Source organism: Microtus pennsylvanicus, chromosome X (genome assembly GCF_037038515.1).
Source record: "Microtus pennsylvanicus isolate mMicPen1 chromosome X, mMicPen1.hap1, whole genome shotgun sequence".
Classification (NCBI taxonomy): Eukaryota; Metazoa; Chordata; class Mammalia; order Rodentia; family Cricetidae; genus Microtus; species Microtus pennsylvanicus.
In genome coordinates, this window is record NC_134601.1 from 119891560 (window position 1) to 119910689 (window position 19130).

The 19130-nt window shown below is 41.7% G+C and overlaps 1 protein-coding gene across 1 annotated transcript in view; it reads right to left on the reverse strand.

Moving 5' to 3' along the window:
- Ca5b (carbonic anhydrase 5B) overlaps positions 1–19130 on the reverse strand; it is a 56983-nt gene that overhangs the window by 19822 nt on the left and 18031 nt on the right. The window contains exon 3 of the mRNA XM_075956586.1: positions 8353–8550. Coding sequence (XP_075812701.1) covers positions 8353–8550 — 198 coding nt within the window. The remainder of the gene's footprint in view (positions 1–8352; positions 8551–19130) is intronic.

Consider the following 19130-nt stretch of genomic DNA (forward strand, 5'->3'; position numbering starts at 1 on the left):
TTTGTTATTTTTAAGCCAGGGTTTCATTGTTACCCCAGGTACAACATGGGCACAAGAAGGGAAAAAATGTCACTCTCCCATCCGCTTTGAGCTGCGCTGATCCCCACCCCCAACTTTGCTAAACCATTCTCATTCCTTCGGTCTCATCAGAGTCTAGCAACATCTGTACATGGTCAAACCAATCCAGCAGCGCTACAAGCACCCATCTTGTGTATCCTTTTTATTTAAAAGGTTTTTTTCATTTTATATATCAGCCACAGTTCCCCCTCCCTCCCCACCTTCCCCCCAACCCCCCCTCCCGAGCACTCCTCAGAAAGGGTAAAGTCATGATCTTCAGCATGTACTGTGTCGTGAGTTGCAACTTCTGTGCACAAATGGTGGAATCTGGCAACCCCAAGGACCAAATGCACTGATGTAGCGGGCAGTGGTCCCCTCTGTATCTTACTGGCCTCTAAAGTTTTCTCACATGATGTCTTCTTTCGAAAAAAAAAAGTTTTGCCAAGCATAGTGGTACACACCTTTAATCCCAGCACTTGGGAGGCAGAGGCAGGCAGATCTCTGTGAGTTTGAGGCCAGCCTGGTCTACAAGAGCTAGTTCCAGGACAGGCTCCAAAGCTACAGAGAAACCTGTCTCAAAAAACAAAAACAAAAAAAAAATGAGGTTCTAATCCCAAATTAAGAGGCAAGGAGGAAAGGGTCCATTTTTTCTCTTCTTTCCCTAGGACAACCCTGAAAACATATCCTGGACCTTGACTATTTGCTGCCTCCAAAGACGATGAACAAAGCAGAGAGGAGATGTCACCAACAAAGTGGCTATGAGGGAAATGAAAGGCAGAACTGGCCTCAGGGTGTTCCAGTTTACCACATAGCACTGGTTGACACCACACTAAAGACATTTTAAAATCCGAGTGCCAAAATTTCAAGCTGGAAAATTTCAGGGCTAGGACAGAAACTCCATGGTCAAACTGCTGGTGGCCAAGTGTGAGTGAGGACTAAAGGTTGAATCCCCAGAACACAGGTGGAATGCTAGGTGAGTAGGTGGATGAGGTGACTCACCTGTAATTCCACCCTAGGAAGCAGAGACGGGAGATTGCCAGAGCAAGCTAGCTAGCAAGACTAGCATCGGCGGCAAGCTCTAGTTTTGAGTCCAATCAATAGGGAGGAAGAGCGATAATCCCTAGCACCAATCTAAGGCTTCCACAAGTACATGTGCTACCACGAGCATGCAAAAACCATGCACACCACACACACATGAAAACTGGGAGCAGGAAACAAATTAAAGCTGGGCAATTTCTTACAAACATACATATTTTCAACCTGACTTGCATCCGTGAAACTGCTCTGGCCATGATGGGCACACAATCTCATTGGACCACAGGCTGGGTGGGTGAAAAGGCTGCCCCCTTGGAGTAGACCCACCTGTTCTTCATTGCTACTGCTTCCTTTAAACTCGGCCAGTCTGATTAGTTCTCACTAGCTCTCTGGCCTGTAGATACAGCCACACTGTGAGTCCTGGGAACAAAGAGCTTAGAGTGCTAGCATTGGCTCCAGCACTTTCTAAGTTACAACCCCCTTGGTGTGCTTAGCATCATATCTGTGTAAACTGGACAACGGGGGGAGGCAATGCAGAGAAGGGTTCTACCATATAACACTGTGGAGAAGATGAACTCTGAAGCGAAAGAACTTTGGCTTGGACCCATTGGCTGTTTGTAATTGAAACGCAGTAGGCAAGGAGTTAGATATGAGGTAACAGGAAACAGGAGCTCTGTGCTGGGAGTTGTGTCTCTTGGTTAAGGAGGGAGGTGAGACGTGAAGAAACCAATGAAACTGTGACTGGGGGCTTCAGTGCCGTGTTGTGGTTAAACATCCTTGAAGCTGCGGTTAGGTTTGTCCCCGTGTATCAGAAACCCAGGCCACAGGAAACAAAGGGACCGACTTCTACCCTGCTTGCTTGCTTGCTTGCTTGCAAAGCCTGATAGAGCTTGCACGGAAGCAGACTCTTTGCTAGTGAGCATACTTGCCAACTGAGGAAGTTCATACGTGATATCACTCTGTAAATTTACCAAAATAATTTATTTTTTAAGTTAATGTAGAACCTAAATAGGGAAGGGGAGCTGAAAAGGTTTTGGAAAGCATTCTTACTAGATTCGCCACCTCCTGGTGCCCATAAAAGTATAATGTGAGGCACCATTGGGTAGGCAGCACCCTTAGGAGAACAATGGGACCCTCCTCTCCTCCTCCTGAATGCCAGTAAGAATTTCAAGAAAGCTGACTAAGTTGATGACAGGGACTGTCCATGTCAGCCCAGGGATAATGTAGCATCCTCCACTGTTGTGGAATATTACCTTAGCTATGTAAAGATGTGTTACATTTATTTATATTGTGGAATATTACTTTAACTATGGAAAGATGTCTTGCATTTGTTTATGCTGCATTTGTTTAACTATGGAAAGATGTGTTGTATTTGTTTTTATCTTGCCTGCCTAAGGCACCTGATTGGTCTAATAAAAAGCTGAAGAGCCAATAGCTAGGCAGTAGAGGAATAGGTGGGGCTGGTGGGCAGAGAGAATAAGTAGGAGGAGGAATCTGGGACTGGGAGAAAAAAGAGAAAGAGAGGGAGACGCCCGGGGCCAGCCAGCCAGGCAGCTGCCAGTCACTCAGATATGGGAGAAGCAGAAAAAGTAGGACAGAATGAAAGAAAGGTAAACAGCCCCAAGGCAAAACATAGATAAAGAGAAACAGGTTAAATTAAATTATATGTGGGACAAGTATACAATAAGGCCAAGCATTCATAAATAATAATAATATGTCTCCAAGCTATGATTTGTGGGCTGGTGGTCTGAGAAAGACCGTTATACTCCCCGACACTTTGTCATAATTAGTGTGTGGCCTTCTCAGGGGGTATGATTGTTGGATTTTCTTCTTCTTCTTCTTCTTCTTCTTCTTCTTCTTCTTCTTCTTCTTCTTCTTCTTCTTCTTCTTCTTCTTCTTCTTCTTCTTCTTCTTCTTCTTCTCCTTCTCCTTCTCCTTCTCCTTCTCCTTCTCCTTCTCCTTCTCCTCCTCCTCCCCTCTTCCCCCCTCTCCTCCTCCTCCTCCTCCTCCTCCTCCTCCTCCTCCTCCTCCTCCTCCTCCTCCTCCTCCTCCTCCTCCTCTTCTTCTTCTTCTTCTTCTTCTTCTTCTTCTTCTTCTTCTTCTTCTTCTTCTTCTTTTGATTTTGAGACAGGGTTTCTCTGTGTAACCCCAGCTGTCCTGGAACTCACTCTTGTAGATCAGGCTAGCATAGAACTCACAGAGATATGCTTGCCTCTGCCTGGCACTGGTACTAAAAGTGTGCATCCCTGTACCAACCTGTGAGTTTAAAAGTCAACTTGCTACAACCCAGAAACACTCGTGAATGGAGTCTGAGTTGATAAATTGGCTAGGTCAGGTTGGCCTGTGGGAATGTCTGTGGGTGATTGACTGTTAATCGAGGTGGGAAGACCCACCCTGAATACGACTAGCACCATGGCTTGGCACCACTTGGATGGTGTAAGAATAGAGAAAACTAGCCAGGGAGAACCAGCAAACAATATTCCAGGCATTTCTCTCTCTGCTCTTGACCATGGTTGTGAAGCTTTAAATGTCTGCCTTGCTTTTTCTTCAGTGATGGACTATAAGCTGGAACCATAAGTCAAATAAGCCCTTCCTTCCCTGTGTTGCTTTTTGTTAGGATATTCTTAGAGCAACAGAAATAAAACTAGACCAGGGACCCGGATAACAAGGCCATACTCCGAAAAGGACAGCAGTGTGGCGCTCACGCGCCTTCTAGTCTAGAGCCGTGAGTTTCTGGTAGCTAGGTTGTGTCGCCTCTTTAGTCATGTCAGGTTTTAATGGCGTCTTCTTTAATGTTTTCTTGGCTCATCTAATTGAACCTTTGTCGATGCTGTTGCTCCTTCCAAAGAACCACTTTTTCATTCCATTGATTTCTGTTCAGCTCATTATCATGGCCTTCTTTTCTGCTTTGTGTTTAATTTCTTCTGGTGCAGTTTCTTAGGGTGGGAAGCTAAGTTTAGTGATGGGACAACCCTCTTCTCTGTTATGGGCCTTTTCATCTATGAATTTCCCTTTAAAATGATGCTTTAGCTGCTCTAAGACCTGGCAGGATGCTTTATGTCACATAACTTCCCTGGCTCTTTTCCTTCACTTTATTCCAGATCATACAACACACTCTGCAACAGCATTTCTTAGGGCATTTTCATTTCCTATTGTATTTTGAAACTCATAAATTAGATTTTTCTCCCTAGAACTGTTCCTTGCTTTTCTTCATTTCTAGCATGTCTTTACTTTCTTTTATTATTTTCTTTACTTTTGATGCATAGGTACTCTATTTTTGCCTCTTTTGGAGTACTGTGGATTTATTTTTGAGACAGGATGAAGAACCAACAATGAAGAATAAGCAGGGATTAAGAGGCAGTCAAACACTGAAAGGAAAAATGAGAGAGAGAGAAAGTTACGGACTTAGTAGAGAATGATGGCATTCAACAGGAGATGATAATCAAGCGGTATAAAAGAGCTGTCACTTTGAGTCCATTCCGAGAAAGTGAAAAATAAGCAATTCCTCAAGAATTTGTCTTGCATGTTTATAAAAACAGTGTGACTGACTGCTAGGGATTGACTCACTCAGGGAAACAGCATCAGAGGGATGTTAGTCAGGTAGGTCTATAGATTCGAAACATCTGTTGTGATGGAAACATGAGTTCTTTGGTTTTCCTCTGAGATTACCCATGTGAAAAAGTAGAATAGGACTTCTTAAATCTACAGTTCAAAAGAAAAAGAGAGACTACAAAATTTTAAAACAGCTATGGAAGCCAGGTCGGGGCACACATGCAATAGCAGCACTTGAGAGGCAGAGGCTGAAGGATCAGGAGTTCAAGGTATCCTTGGCTACACAGAGAGCTAGAGGCTAGCTTCAGCTACATGAGATCCAGTCTCAAACAAAACAAAAACGTAGCCATTTAACTCTGAACGCTCTTGGGCTTAACTCACTTGGCTCAGAGAAACCATCGGACAGCTTCCTGTGATTCCCCACTCAACACAGCGATGATAAATTGTTAACCTGCTAAATCCACCAAGGGCTTTCAAAGCTGACCAACACCCTAGCGTCTGCAGACAGAAAGAAAATTACCAGGAACGGTGCTATGACTGACTCTGAAGGGACTTTGAGGTATATCCAGAGTGAATGTGTGCGGGTAGGCACCCACAGCTAGGCAGAGTGAGTGTGTGCGGGTAGGTACCCACAGCTAGGCAGAGTGAATGTGTGTGGGTAGGCACCCACAGCTAGGTCTGCCTATTAGGCCAACAGGGATAGCAGCTGAGCGCCAGCACAGTAACAGGGAACACAGGAACTTAGTTTGCTGTTTCGAAATTTCCTGGAATTCTTACATATGGGGTAATACAAGCTTGCAGTGGAAATGGGGAATAAATTCTAAGTTTGAGGGAAAGTATGAGAAAAATGTTCACAAATCTGTAAGGAAAAAGAGCAAATTCCTTCTTAGTTTGAGGCATGTTAAATAACACATTAAGGATTTGGGGGAGGGGCTGTATTGCACTATAAAGCAGAGAAGAGTGGACAGATGGCTCAGTGGGTAAAAGGATTTGCTTTGCCAGCCTTAGGACCTGGGTTTTAATCCCCAGCACCCATGCAAAACTGGGTCTGGCCACACATGCTTGAAACCCCAGCACTGGAAGACAGAAAGAGAATCCTAACATTTTACTGGCAGGCCAGCCTCGCTGAAATGAAAGCTCTGGGTTCAGTGCGAGACCCTGTCTGAAGGGAATAAGGTGGCTAGCAATAGAGGAAGACACCTGACATCTTTTTGTGGCTTCTGCATGCACACGCATGGCTACAGAGATCTGCATGCACTACATACGCTTACATATACTACACATGCACACGCACCCACATAGGACAAAGCAAAGAATGGGGGATGTGGAGACCTTGCAGTACAAAAGGACAGGTTTGAATACTGAATCATAGCAGAGAAGGATGCTAGAAGGAAGATAACGGGAGCCTCAAAGTTCTTGCCTTTAAGGCTTCCGTTCGGGGTTCAATTAAAGATGCCAGGATAAACTAAAGGAGGGACTGAAAATCTGGGGGTAAAGAAGTCTACCCACAACAGGTTCTGTCTACCCATGTTTATTTACTCTCTCTTCAATCCATCCTTTCTCGTTCCACCCGTTCCAAACATTCTCAGTCATATATATCCTTACAACCAGCAATTCCCCAGTCCTAGTAGGTTCCAGGGCTGGAATTCTTTTGCCCCATAGAAAATCAGATAGGAGTTTTCACACACAGACACACAGATCCGTGCATGTCTGATGACTCCTTAATGAAGAAAGTTAGTTAAGAAAGGAACTAAATCATCAGGGAATTCTAAAGGAGAAGTGCGCTACTGTACATTTTTAGGGGGTTAGAAAGAGCCAAAAAGTTTATTTTCAGTACAATTATGAACAGGGCATGGATTGTTTAAATCAGTACACTGTTTCTTTTCTCTTAGCATGCATGGAGTCAGGGAGAAGCTGATGGCTCTTTATCAGAAAGCACATACACCAGATAGACACTTCAGTTTCTATGGGCCCAGGTCTGGAGTTTATACTTATTGCTCAGTGGTTTTTTTTTTTTTTTTCGTTTTAAATACTTATTGTTCTAGGCAGAAGAAACAAAGAGGAGACCCAGGCCTCTAAATGATCAGTTCTGGGGTATGCTGTTATCAGCAGCTCTGGTCGTAGGGTAAAACCAGAGCAGCAACTTGAGTAAACAGTAATTCTATGTCCTTGGATATCTGTGACTATCTTAAATGGAATGCTCTTTGTCTGGGCCCTAAACACTGACCAAACGCCTACTGAGGAAGGCAGATTTCTGTGTTTACCTGGGAGAGAGGAATGAAAGCTGGCAGTGGGAAACTGTTCTGGACTAGAGAATCAATTCCCAAAACTGAAACAGAAAAGGTGTTCAGCTACAGCGAAAAATCTACCGCAAAAGACAGCCACTTTATTCACAAAGCAGTAATGCCAAAAAGCCTGCCTTTTGGTTTAGCCTTTACCAGACCCCTTGGTTCTGATAAGTCGTTTGTGAAGATGGCTGAGCAATTACTGTATAATGTTGCAGTTTGTAGCAGGAAGATAATCAGAGTGAGAAAGAGTGACCACTGGAAGAGTGGTCTGTTTGCAGTCCAGGGAACCAAAGAGGCCAGAGCACCATATCTAAGCATCCAAGAGTTACAGGAAAATGCAAATAAAACAAAAGAACAGCTGAGATTCCCAGATCAGTTACATATGCCTGTGCTTTTAAAGTACATGTTTTTACCTTACCCAGCATCACTGTTATGGACCCACCTTCTCATTTTCATGAGAGAAAGCCATTTTCCTTGAGTTCAGGAACTGCCAACATCAGTTCTAAAGTGATCCAAGGCCTGCTTGGTGTTCTGTGCACCACAGGACCTTCAGCACCATTCTGGGTCTAAAATGCTACTTGTGTTCACCTTCCCTGAGAGTTGAAATACACAAAAATGTCTACAGAGTTTCCGGAGAATCCCCTGTCCAGGGTCTATGGGAGGAAATGGAGCAATGGGAGGAAGGTGTCAAAACTGTTCCTAATTGGGAACCACTACATTATCTATACTATTTTGAATAATTGTCTCAAAGTAATAATTATTGGACATCATCAAATTCATAGTGTTTTCTTTGAGATGAGATCTCTCTGTAGGCTATCCTGGACCTTACTCTGTAGACCAGACTGGTCTTGAATTCACAGAGATCCACCTGCCTCTGCCTCCTAAAGGTGTATGCCATGACACCCTGCAAAACTAAGTAATACTGTTTAAGAAAACTAGCATGATATAAGTTTCTTATTTCTCTAATATGTGACAGCTTAGATAGTTAAGACTATAATCTAGCACACACATAAATACTATTTTTGGCCCATTTCAGATATATTGCAATCTGATAACTTAAATGTGATTAATAATATTTCTGTTTAATATGCTGATTCCTGTAAGGTCAGCAAGCAGAGGAAAAGTTGTACCAATTGAATATATATATATATATATATATATACAAAATAAATTTCTAGCAAAGTTAAATTTCACATATTCTCTTCTATAATGGTTATAGAATTTATATGTAAGTAATAAAACATCACTTCTATTGGATGGAAGAAATGATCATAAAAACATTTTACATATATTCAAAAAGTAAAACCAGTGAGTTTCACGTCATTGTTAATAAAGAGGTCACTAATATCATGGAGACTGCCTGTTTTGGTGTAACATAGTTCCTTTCACTTTTCAAATGCCTACCAGATCTTGCTTTTACCTGATTTATCTGTAGAATCTTCAAATTCCACAAGGAAAGAGTACCCATTATTCCAGATGTGGAGGCAGGTGCTGGGGTCATAAGAGATAGTGAGTGGTTTTAAGCCAGGGTCATAAACACTGTCCCTCCATCGGATGTTGATGGGTGACTGTCGATCACCCGCAGGAACAAGGTCCAAGTTCTCCCAGAGTGGAGGTACTAGGAGAGAGAAAGACCAGGTGGTTAGTAAGAACAGCCACTATTCTAGCACCACACATAAGATCATCCCATTTGGGAAGAAACCAAAGAGGGCAAAGGCAGCTCCCAGTCTCAGAAACTTGGGGCCTTAATCAGCTGCATAACGGAAACCAGGGCCGGCCAGAGAGCACCTTGCCAGGGAATCGTCATTCGGTCATCTCAATAAAACCAACCCATCTCAGCCTGTCTGCTAAGGTGACCTGAAGCCAGTGCCATCAGTTCTGTGGGATCAGCAAAATACATGGGGATCGGAGTGTGGAAATGGTTTTCACAAATGCTGCTCTTTGTTTCACGGCAGTTTCTTGAACTCCATCCACCTAAACTGGTTTCAAATACAAAGTCAAGTGAACCTTCAGTAACACACTTTATCTCAGCAAAGGAAACAAGGTTAGAACTGTTGGGAAGCAAACTTCGATTCAGAATTGTCGATCTTCAATTAGCTGGCTGGTATAGCCTGCCTCCTAGAAGATGGCTGTACCGTACACGTGTGTGTGCTAGATTAACCTTTATCAAGAGCTGTGAGGAGCAAGCAGCCACTCTGTAAGGCCTGGATAGACACCAGCATTGCTGAGGTCCCTCATGCCCACAGTTTGTCACAAGACCGTGGACACAGTCTTTTAAGGTATATTATATAGTTTGTCCCAAACTGGCACTGGCTATATAACTTGTGCGGCTCCTTCCTCCATCGAGCCAAGCCCAGGTCTTTGTAGCAATACAAACCAGCAGACTTCTTGATGCTAACACAAATCGACCTGTTAAGCCACCCAGAAATAATGAGTAGAACTCACACCTATTAATTTGGGGGTGGTCTGTCTGGTCAAACTGGATGATTGCATGTAAAACAATACAAATAGATTTATCACCCTGAACAAAACTCAACTCCAAATAAAGCAAAGATCTCAGCATAAAACCAGATACAGTGAACTGGGTAGAAGAGAAAGTGAGAAATGGCCTTGAATGAATTGTCGCAGGAAAAGACTTCTGAACAAAACACCATTCATTAACATGGGCACTAAGATCAACAATTAATGACTAAATACTACTGTTCTACTGAAAGAACATAGCAATAAAATGGCTCCTAATGACATTCTGCTCTACTCACAGATTAGTGCCTTGCTCAGTCATTATCAGAGATGCTTCCTCCTGCAGCAGAAAACAAATACAGAGACCTACAGGCAGACAACATGCAGAGAGTAAGAGACCATGGACCATTAATCCCTAAATGAGATGTGTTCATCAAATCCCTCCCCTCGGGACTCAAAGAACCCTGTGGAAAAGGAGGTGGAAAGAACCAGAGAGGATGGAGGACACCAAGGAAACAGGGTCTAATGAATCAACATGACTGAAGTTCATATGAACTCAGGGACTGAGGCAGCATGCACAGGGCCTGCTCACATCAGCACCAGATGGGGTCCTAGAGCTAAAAAGTGGGCACCTGTCCCCATTCCTAATCCAGCATTATCTCCAATTGATAACCACTTGCAAATGAAAATTTTGTTATCTCAAAGTAAGTTTCACTGGAAAACAAATTACTCTTAAGGGTAGGCTGCCTGCCCAGCAGCAGTACATGGCCAGTAGAAAGCCAACAGCATCTTTGGTGGTACCTTGTCTCATAATGCTGTGACAGGGATTTTTTTTAGCCTTTTCTTTTGTTTTTTTGAGATAGGGTTTCTCTGTGTAGCCCAAGCTGTCCTGGAGCTCTCTCTGTAGGCCAGTCTGGCCTTGACTACCTGCCTCTGCCTCCCCGGTGGTAAGATTAAAGGTGTGTACCACTACTACTTGCCTTATTTTTTATTTTTGTATTTTAAATTTTTTTTCTCCCCGTTAATGCTACAGATCCTTTATGTATATATTATGGCTTACAGTTTAGTGTTTTTATGGGATTCCTGAGTGTGTGGACAAGTGGATCTCTTCCTCTGCATCTGTGTCTTGTGTCTTTTCTTGGGCTCTTTTCCTTCTTTTTTTTTTTTTGTCCTATCCCAACATGTCAGTTTTTTATCTATATATTGTGTTATATTTATTATACGTTATTCCTTAGAAATCTGTCTCTTTTCTTAGCCTACATAGGTAAACATGGTGAGGTCTAGGACAGCCAGGGCTATATAGAGACCCTGACTAAAACATACAAAGAAAAACTAATAAAATAATAATAGAAATTTGTTAATTTTCTAATGAGAGACAGAAAAGGGGTGGATCTGGATCGGGGGAAGGCAGAGAGGAACTGGAAGGAGTAGATGGAGGGGAAACAGTAATCAGGATATATTATATTTTAAAAAACTATTTTTTGTGTTTGATTCTCGTTTTTTGTTTGAGAACAGGATTCTCTGTGCAATCCTGGCTGTCCTGAAGCTCACTCTGTAGAACTCACAGAGATCTGCCTGCCTCTGCTTCCCAAGTCCTGGCATTAAAAGCATGAGCCACTACCACCTGACAAAAAAACAATCTTTTTTTTTTTTTATCTTTGTTGCAAACTCATTGAGTGAGCTAGCCTGGGCAGTGCTGGAGAACTCATCTGGGTAGTGATGATAAGGGACAGCTGGTGACCTGACCAATCCAGCTACCAGCAGGGCCCAGAACCAGGGCTATGTGTTGCCCCCCCTCAACATCTGCCTCATCTATGAATTGTTAGGGCAGGTAAAGGAGATGAACCTACAGATCTAAAACAGCGGGATCTCTATGACACAGGACAACAACAGGCTATTCTAGAGGAGCCCCATTGGGAGCCCATCAACAGTGGCATAGCAGAAGCCAGAATCCTCAAGCCAGACTAATGACCTGTGTCAATGAACACTTGCAAGTAAAGATGAATGAACTAGGGGCTGGAGAGGTGGCCCCTGGTTAAGAGCATTGGCTGTTCTTCCAGCGGTTCTGAGTTCAATTCCCACACTCACATGGTGGCTCACAACCATTCATAATGAAATCTGGTGCCCTCTTCTGGCCTGCAAGCATACATGCAGACAGAACAAATAAATTTTTAAGAAAGAGAGGAATGAACTAAAGGATAAACTGTGTGACTCAGCGGGCCACACTATAGCTTCCATGACAAGATTCTTCTCTCTCTTTTTTCCTTTTGTTTGGTTTTTTTGTTTCTTTATTTTGTTTGGGTTTTGGTTTTTCTTTTAAATTTGGGTTTGTTTGGTGGGGAAGGGGGTTGTAAGGGCAGAGGGTAGATGCTAGGGGACAGAGATAACTGGGATTGGAATGCATGACGTGAAATCTTCAAAGAATCAATAAAAGTTAAAAAGTAAAGTTTCAATAAAAAGGAAAAAAAGTGAAGCACCAAGAATGGACAGGATCAAGGCCAACAAGAAAAAGAGGAGAAACACGGGACAGCAGAGATGGCTCACTGGTTAAGAGCGCTTGCTACTCTTGCGGAGGATCTGAATTTGGTTCCTAGTACCCATACGGGGGGGACACAAGCACATAAACCCCCAGCTCCAGGGAATCTGATTTCCCCTTCTGGCCTCTGCATATAAATAAAAAATAAAGCCATAAAAAAGCAGGAGTAACACAGATGGACAGAAGTTAGCAGCAATGCCCTGCACTTCTTGTCCCTTCGCTGACTCTATGGGCTTGGTTAAGACAGCTGTGTTGTGAGCCAGGAAAATCTCCCCATGTATGTTGATGTCATCCTCGTCCTCCTATTGACACAAAACCAGAATCTTGTCTAGGGTTCACTATCGTAGAGAAGATATTTCACCAAGTCTTATCTTTTGTTTCCTTGATTTTCTTTTATCAAAAGTGTCCTGGCAGATATGGAATCCTCCTGAGAGTGTTGACCAGTTCTCAACAGGAGGAAGAATTCAGTCCCCTAAGAGACATTTGAGTTTCCAGAAGATGCAAGACAAAATTGGCATAGGGTTCTACTGCCCTCTACTGGATAAGGACCAGAGATGCTGCTAAACACCCTTCTCTGCACAGGACGGACAGGCTCTGCAAAGCAAGAATTATCCTAAGGGAAATGTCCCTAGTGCCAAAATTGAGAAACCTTCACCTAGAACCAAAAAAGCCACATACAGACTCAAAGTTTGGTTCACAGCCCAATCAGTTTCAAAAATTCCTGGCCCAAGGAAACCTATCTTGCACCTCTGACATCCTCAGATGTCTATAACCTGAGAAGTCATAAAGTTAAAAAGCCAACAAGTCCAGCCTGGTCTGCAGAGCAAGTTCCAGGATAGCTGGGGCTTGAAACCAGAATTTCAGAGAAACCGTGTCTCATAAAACAAAAACAAAAACCAAAGCCAAAACCAAACCAAACCAAACTAAAACCAAACCAAAACCATCAAACAAAGGCTAACAGGTGATGGTCCTGTGAAGATCATGGAAGAACTGGAATGCCAGTTATCAGGTCCCTAAGATAACGTCCTCAGTCACCTTTAATTGTTCAACATTTCATTCAGAAAATGGGACCTATAAATTCTCACATCCATGCAAGCAATCAGTAGCTCAGGAAAACCAGGCCGGGCTTGCTCCTTCAACTGCTCTCTTGCGATTATAATGCTAGACTCAGTTGATAACTTTTGCTTTGCAAGTTCAGCTTCCATCAGACTTCTTCATCTGACCCCATTCCCCTCCCCTTTTACTGCTCTAGACCACTGAGAGTGGGAAGTCCTGCTCATTGTCCTCTTAGACAGCTTTTTGTCAAGCGCTTGTTTTCAAAAGATACACTCAGAGTTTTCATCCTCCTCTCTCCCTTTCTTTCTCCTTCGAAACTAAAAGCAGATGGGGATAATTTACTGGTACTTGCTGATTTCCCTTGAAATAGGAAGATTATGTTGCATGCTAAGAGGTTTTTTATCTTCACATATTTCTTATAGAAAATAAAACAGCAATGATTGTGTCAAATGCAGTTCAACTTAGTAGAGTCAGATTGTTCATAGGATTTGTAATCACTATGGTGTTAGCTCAGTGGTAGAATGTTCATCTCCCAGGCATGATACCATGATACTGTAGGTTCAAAGCCCAGAAGTGTGTGTGTGTGTGTGTGTGTGTGTGTGTATTCTGCAGCCAATAAACATCAACACTTATGTTTGTCTTGTCTTAGTTAGGGTTTCTATTGCTGTGAAGAGACACCATGACCACAGTAACTGGGGCTGGCTGGGTCAGAGGTTTAGTCCATTATCATCACGGCAGGAAACCTGGCAGTGTACAGGCAGATTTGGTGCTGGAGGAGCCGAGAGTTCTACATTTTGATCTGCAGGCAGCAGAAGGAGAGACTGCCACACTAAGCATAGCTTGAGCATATGAGTCCTAAAAGCCCACCTCCACAGTGACACACTTCCTCCAACAAGGCCACACCTCCTAACAGTGCCACTCCCTATGGGCCAAGCACTCAAACACATAAGTCTATGGGGGCCATTCCTATTCAAGTCACTACAGATTTATTTTTTTTAATTTTTATACATATGGTTGTTTTGCCTTCATGGCTGTGTACTACATGCATCTCTTCAGACCCTCAAACTTTTAGATTCCATGTGGACCATACATTTGGCCTCAATTCTTATTTCTGTAGCTTTGGTGTAGTGTGGGCTCTGGCACTGTTTTAGTCTCTGTGGGCTCCTATAACAGAATATCATAGAATGGGTGGGCTTATAAACACAGCAAATAAATGTTTTCTCAGAGTTCGAGAGTTTGGAAAGCCCAACAGAAAGCACCCGTAGATGTGGTGTCTGTTGAAGGCTACTTTCTGTCTTCCTGGTGTCATCTCTCTCTGGTCTTCATAAAAGGGCACTCATCCCATTCATAAGGGCAGAGTCCTCTTCATCTCATTGCCTCCCAAAGGCCACATCACCTACATCATCATCACTGGGATGTCAAGAATTTGACATACAAGTTTAAGGGATACACTCAGTTCGCGGCAATCAGCTATTTCTCCAGCCTTAAGAGTATTATTGCTAGTTCAGCCTTTGAAACATGAGAAGCACACTCATGCCTTAGCCCCTTTGTTCCTTCTACAAAAACTAATCCTCCCATTCAGTTCAAGGAATGACTCCCATTATCTTTAGGCCTTGGGCTTCATTGTTCCCTCCTTAGCAAAGTTTCCTCTAGTTCTCATCCCATATCTTTTTATAAAAACAAGGTTTCACTATGTATCTCTGGCTATCATGGAACTCACTCTGTATCACAGACCAGGCTGGCCTCACACTCACAGCGACCCACTGGCCTCTGCCTCCCCAGTGCGGGGATTAAAGGTGTGTGCCACCATACCCAGACATGTTTTAATCACAACATTGACTTACCCTTCCAATCTTTATTCACAGATATAGTTAGCATTGTTTGCTTAGCTGTCTGCCTCTTCCACTATTCTGCAAGCCAACCTGGCTTTCAATCAGTAGTTGTGGCTCAAATTAAGAAGAGAAAGAGCAGTATGAAGATCATGAAGGTGGCACTCTTATGGATGGAATTAATTATTCATAGCCTGAATAAAGGTGACAACAACAGACGTGCTATGGTGGACACAGGAAAGCTCACAAGGTCTCAACCCTAGATAAAGACACAGGCAACTAAGGAACCCTAAGAGTGGGAGAAATTGTTTTCCTCAGGAAAGAGCATACCAAGTGATTATCCAATACCAGATGGTCATCCTGAAAACATACACACAAGTAACATAATACAGACTGAGTCGGTTGTACTTACATATTGAGGAATATACATATGACCATGAATTTGAAAAATAGCAAGGAATATATGAGAGAATTTGGAGGGATGAGGCAAGGAGGAAATGATGTAATTATAATCTCAAATCCAGACATGAGTTTTTAGGAATTTTTAGTGTCCTAAAGAACACCGTTAGTACCTTGATGGACAGTCATTAATTTGCTTTGGATAATATGGATGTTTTTGCAATAATAATTCTCCCAATCCATGAAATTAAAAGGAATTTTCATTTAAAAAAAATTAAAGGTGGGGGGGGGTGTTACAGCTGTTGCCCAGAAAGAAAGCAGTCCTGGCACAAGTTGCTGAAACCTTCTGAAGCAAGGCTTGATAGCAGTTGGGAAACTGTCTGAAGGAAACCCAGAGTATTTAAAAAAAAAACCGAAAACATGAGGAAGGAGATTATAAATTATTGACATCAAATCTACATGGAATTTAGATTAAAAGGACAGGGCTACTGGAAGCACAGAAAACTTTGGGACAGGAAGACAGCCTGCAAAGAGATCCAAATCTCTTCCCTTCGCCCAACTCTCCTACCTTCTATCCTTAGGCTCTTTATGCTTAAATTTAGAATAGCTCCAGTTATTGCCCTGGTCCCTCTTTGTAACTGAGTCTTTGGTATGATACCCACTTAGCTCACGCAGCTAGTGTACACTGAGATGTGCTATAAATCAATGACAGTAGGGTCTTTGAAAGCTAAGCACAAAAATCATGCAAAAATTCATTTATAGTTCTAATAGTGATTTCATGTTAGAAATATAATATTTTTGATATATTAGGTTAACTAAAAACAGTAAAAGAATTAACTTATCTATTTATTTGTACTTTTAAATTATTTCTTATTTATTGAATGTATATGGATGCTTTCACTGCATATGTGTCTGTTTTGCCTACACATATGTCTGTGTACCATGTGCATGCCTGGTACCTGCATATACCTGAAGAAAATATTAGATTACAGTTATAGATGGCTGTGTGCCACCATGGTGGTGTTGGGAATCGAACCTAGACCCTCTAGAAGAGCAAACAGTCAACAGTCTTAACCACTGAACCATCCTTCTAGCTTTTATTTGAAAACACAGAATTAACCTATATGACTCATATTTGTGGCTCACATTGCACATCTATTGAATAGCACTATTTACGAATAATCCTTAGAGTAATTACATGTTAAAGACATTAACATCCAGAATATACTGGATTAAATAAAACATATCACAAAAATTAATCAGTTTCCTTTCCCTTTCCTAACCCATTAGAAAACGGAGAATGATCCTTGTGGCTTCTCCCCGACCTGCTGGGCAGCACTGCTCTCCACCCTCACTGGCTTTCTAGCCTGTCTTTGTCATGAGGGCTGTGCTTTTCCTACAGAACCAAAGACCATCTTCTAAGGCTTTGGCCTTATGCAGGGATACAAGGCCCTCTTTAAGGCGCTACTGCAGGGGTACATAGGCTCTCCTTAAGGCATTACTAACAGTCATAGAAGCACAGGTTGACTTGCTGGACTACCAGGGTTGTGGAGAAAACTGATGCTGAACTGACTAACTAATCACATGCCATTATTAGTACAGGGAAGAAAGCCCCCATTTCCTGTGCTTAGCTCCAGGGCCTCTTGTTAGTCCTGGGGAGCTGAAGATAAGCCCAAGATCACCAAGAGATTCCAAGAAGCTCTCAATCTCAAATCCAGTTTGAAGTATCCGGGGCCTATGTCACCCAGGAGTTATCAGTGAATTTTTGTTTGGTTTGTTTTTGAGCCAGGGTCTCACTATGTAACTCAGGCTGGCCAGGATTCATAATCCTTTAGATTTCTGAATGCTTATGTTAAAATTATAAGTGTGAGCCATTATGTCAAACTTTAAATGGACTAAAGAGAAGGCTCCATGCTATTTTTTTACTTAAACTAATTTTAATTACTTCTTTTTAATATACTAAAATATTTAATGACTTTAACACAGAATTGATGTGTATATTGAAATATAGACATTTCCCTCAACAACTCAAGGCAAGTAGTTTATTTAAACTATTTTAATTTTAATGACTTATTTTTTTTACTTCATTATTTATCCAGTTACAAGATACAGTCAGGAATATGTATCATCCCACATACATAACACACATTTGATCCCATACAGGTCTGCCAGGTCCTCTAGCACAAGGTAATGTAGAAATTAATCAATTATTGATTGGAAATGTGCTGAAGGCCTCAGAATTTCATCTAAAAAATAATGTCAATACGCTATTCTTGCAGAGGACTCAAACTTGGTTCTAAGCACCAACATTTGGCAACTCACAATCACCTGTAACTCCAGCTTCAGCAGATCTGATTCCATCCTTTGGCCTCAGAGGGCAGCCACACATGTGGCACGAATACACATGTACACATAAACAAAAATAAAATAAAGGTAAAAAGCAAACCCTTAAATGTGTTTATTAATTTATTTTTGTCTATTCAATGTGTTTGTTTGTTGATTCTGGGGTTACTAGAACCAGCTTTGGCCACCATCTACACTGCCCAGCAAAACAAAAATATTTAACAGAACTGAATTTTATCAAAAGGCATTTTTAACATAGATGATTATATTTTGGGGGGGTCAGGGTCTTGCTATGTAGCCCTAGCTGTCCTGGAATTCTCACTACGTACACAGGCTGGCCTTGAACTCCTACAGATTCAATGCCTCTGCCTCCTGAGTGCTGGAATTAAAGGCATATACCACTACTCCTGGTTCAACATATATTTTTAAGTACAGAAAAAACAAGAAAATAATAAGACATACTCAAGTGTAAGTATGAATTTCTTACAGGAGAGTCACCTAAATAACCCCCTCAGATTAATTTACTTATTTAATTATTTTTACTTATGTATCTGTGTCTATGTCTGACAAGTGCTGTATGTGTGGGCCTTAGAAGACCAGAAGAGGGTGTCAGGTCCTCTGGAGATGGAGTTATAGGTAGATGTGAGCCCCCCAATGTAGGTGCTAGTCCTCTGCAAGAGCCCTTAAGTTTCTCCAGCCCCCCTAAGCAAGCTTCATAAATGTTGTTGTCCAGGCTTTGTGTTCTTCAAAACTAAATAGAGAAGTAATAGAACAATGTAAAAACCCCATACAGGAATGCTCAGCAGAATTTCTTCTGAAGATGGAAACGTCCAGCATGGTAATTATTAGGCACACATGGTTATAAAATCTTAAGGAATTTAAATTGACTTGTAAATACATGAGACTAATGACTACATTTTTCCTTTCCCCGTTTGTCTTTTATTTCTTTTCTTTTGTTTTTATCTTTGTAGTCTCATATTTTTAGTGGCTATATTTCATACAATGCAGTTCAATAATTCCAATGTTTCTCTTCCTTATATAAAAAAAGAAGCCAAGTATGTTGATGAACAGATATAATCCCAGCACTCAAGAAATGAAGACCAAAGTAAGGTTTAAAGGCAGCCTCAGCTACAAAGCAATTTTGAGGCCAGCCTGTGCTGCATAAAACCCTGTCTCAAAAAAAAAAACCCAGCAAACAAATAAATGTAGGAAAATCAAGGGCATTAAAAAATGGTACAAATTTGTTATTACATACAATGCATCATTGATGTAATTACAAATTTGTACCATTTTTATTCTCCATTAGCTTCTTTATAACTTTCATTAAATTAAAAATTACTAAATCATCAAATTCATTTTCCTATGTTTTAAGATATTATGCCTAATTTTTTTTAATGAAACAATTAGGCTAAATGGTACTCTGAGTGAAAGTGATTTTGTTTTCATCTTGGGTAATGGGCATATAGCTTATTAAGTCCTCAAGAGTTACTGACTGCATCTGGGGAAAACAGCAAACAGTAATTTGAATAGACAGCCCATGATTACTGAACAGAGAAAAAAGGTGGAAGGCAATTA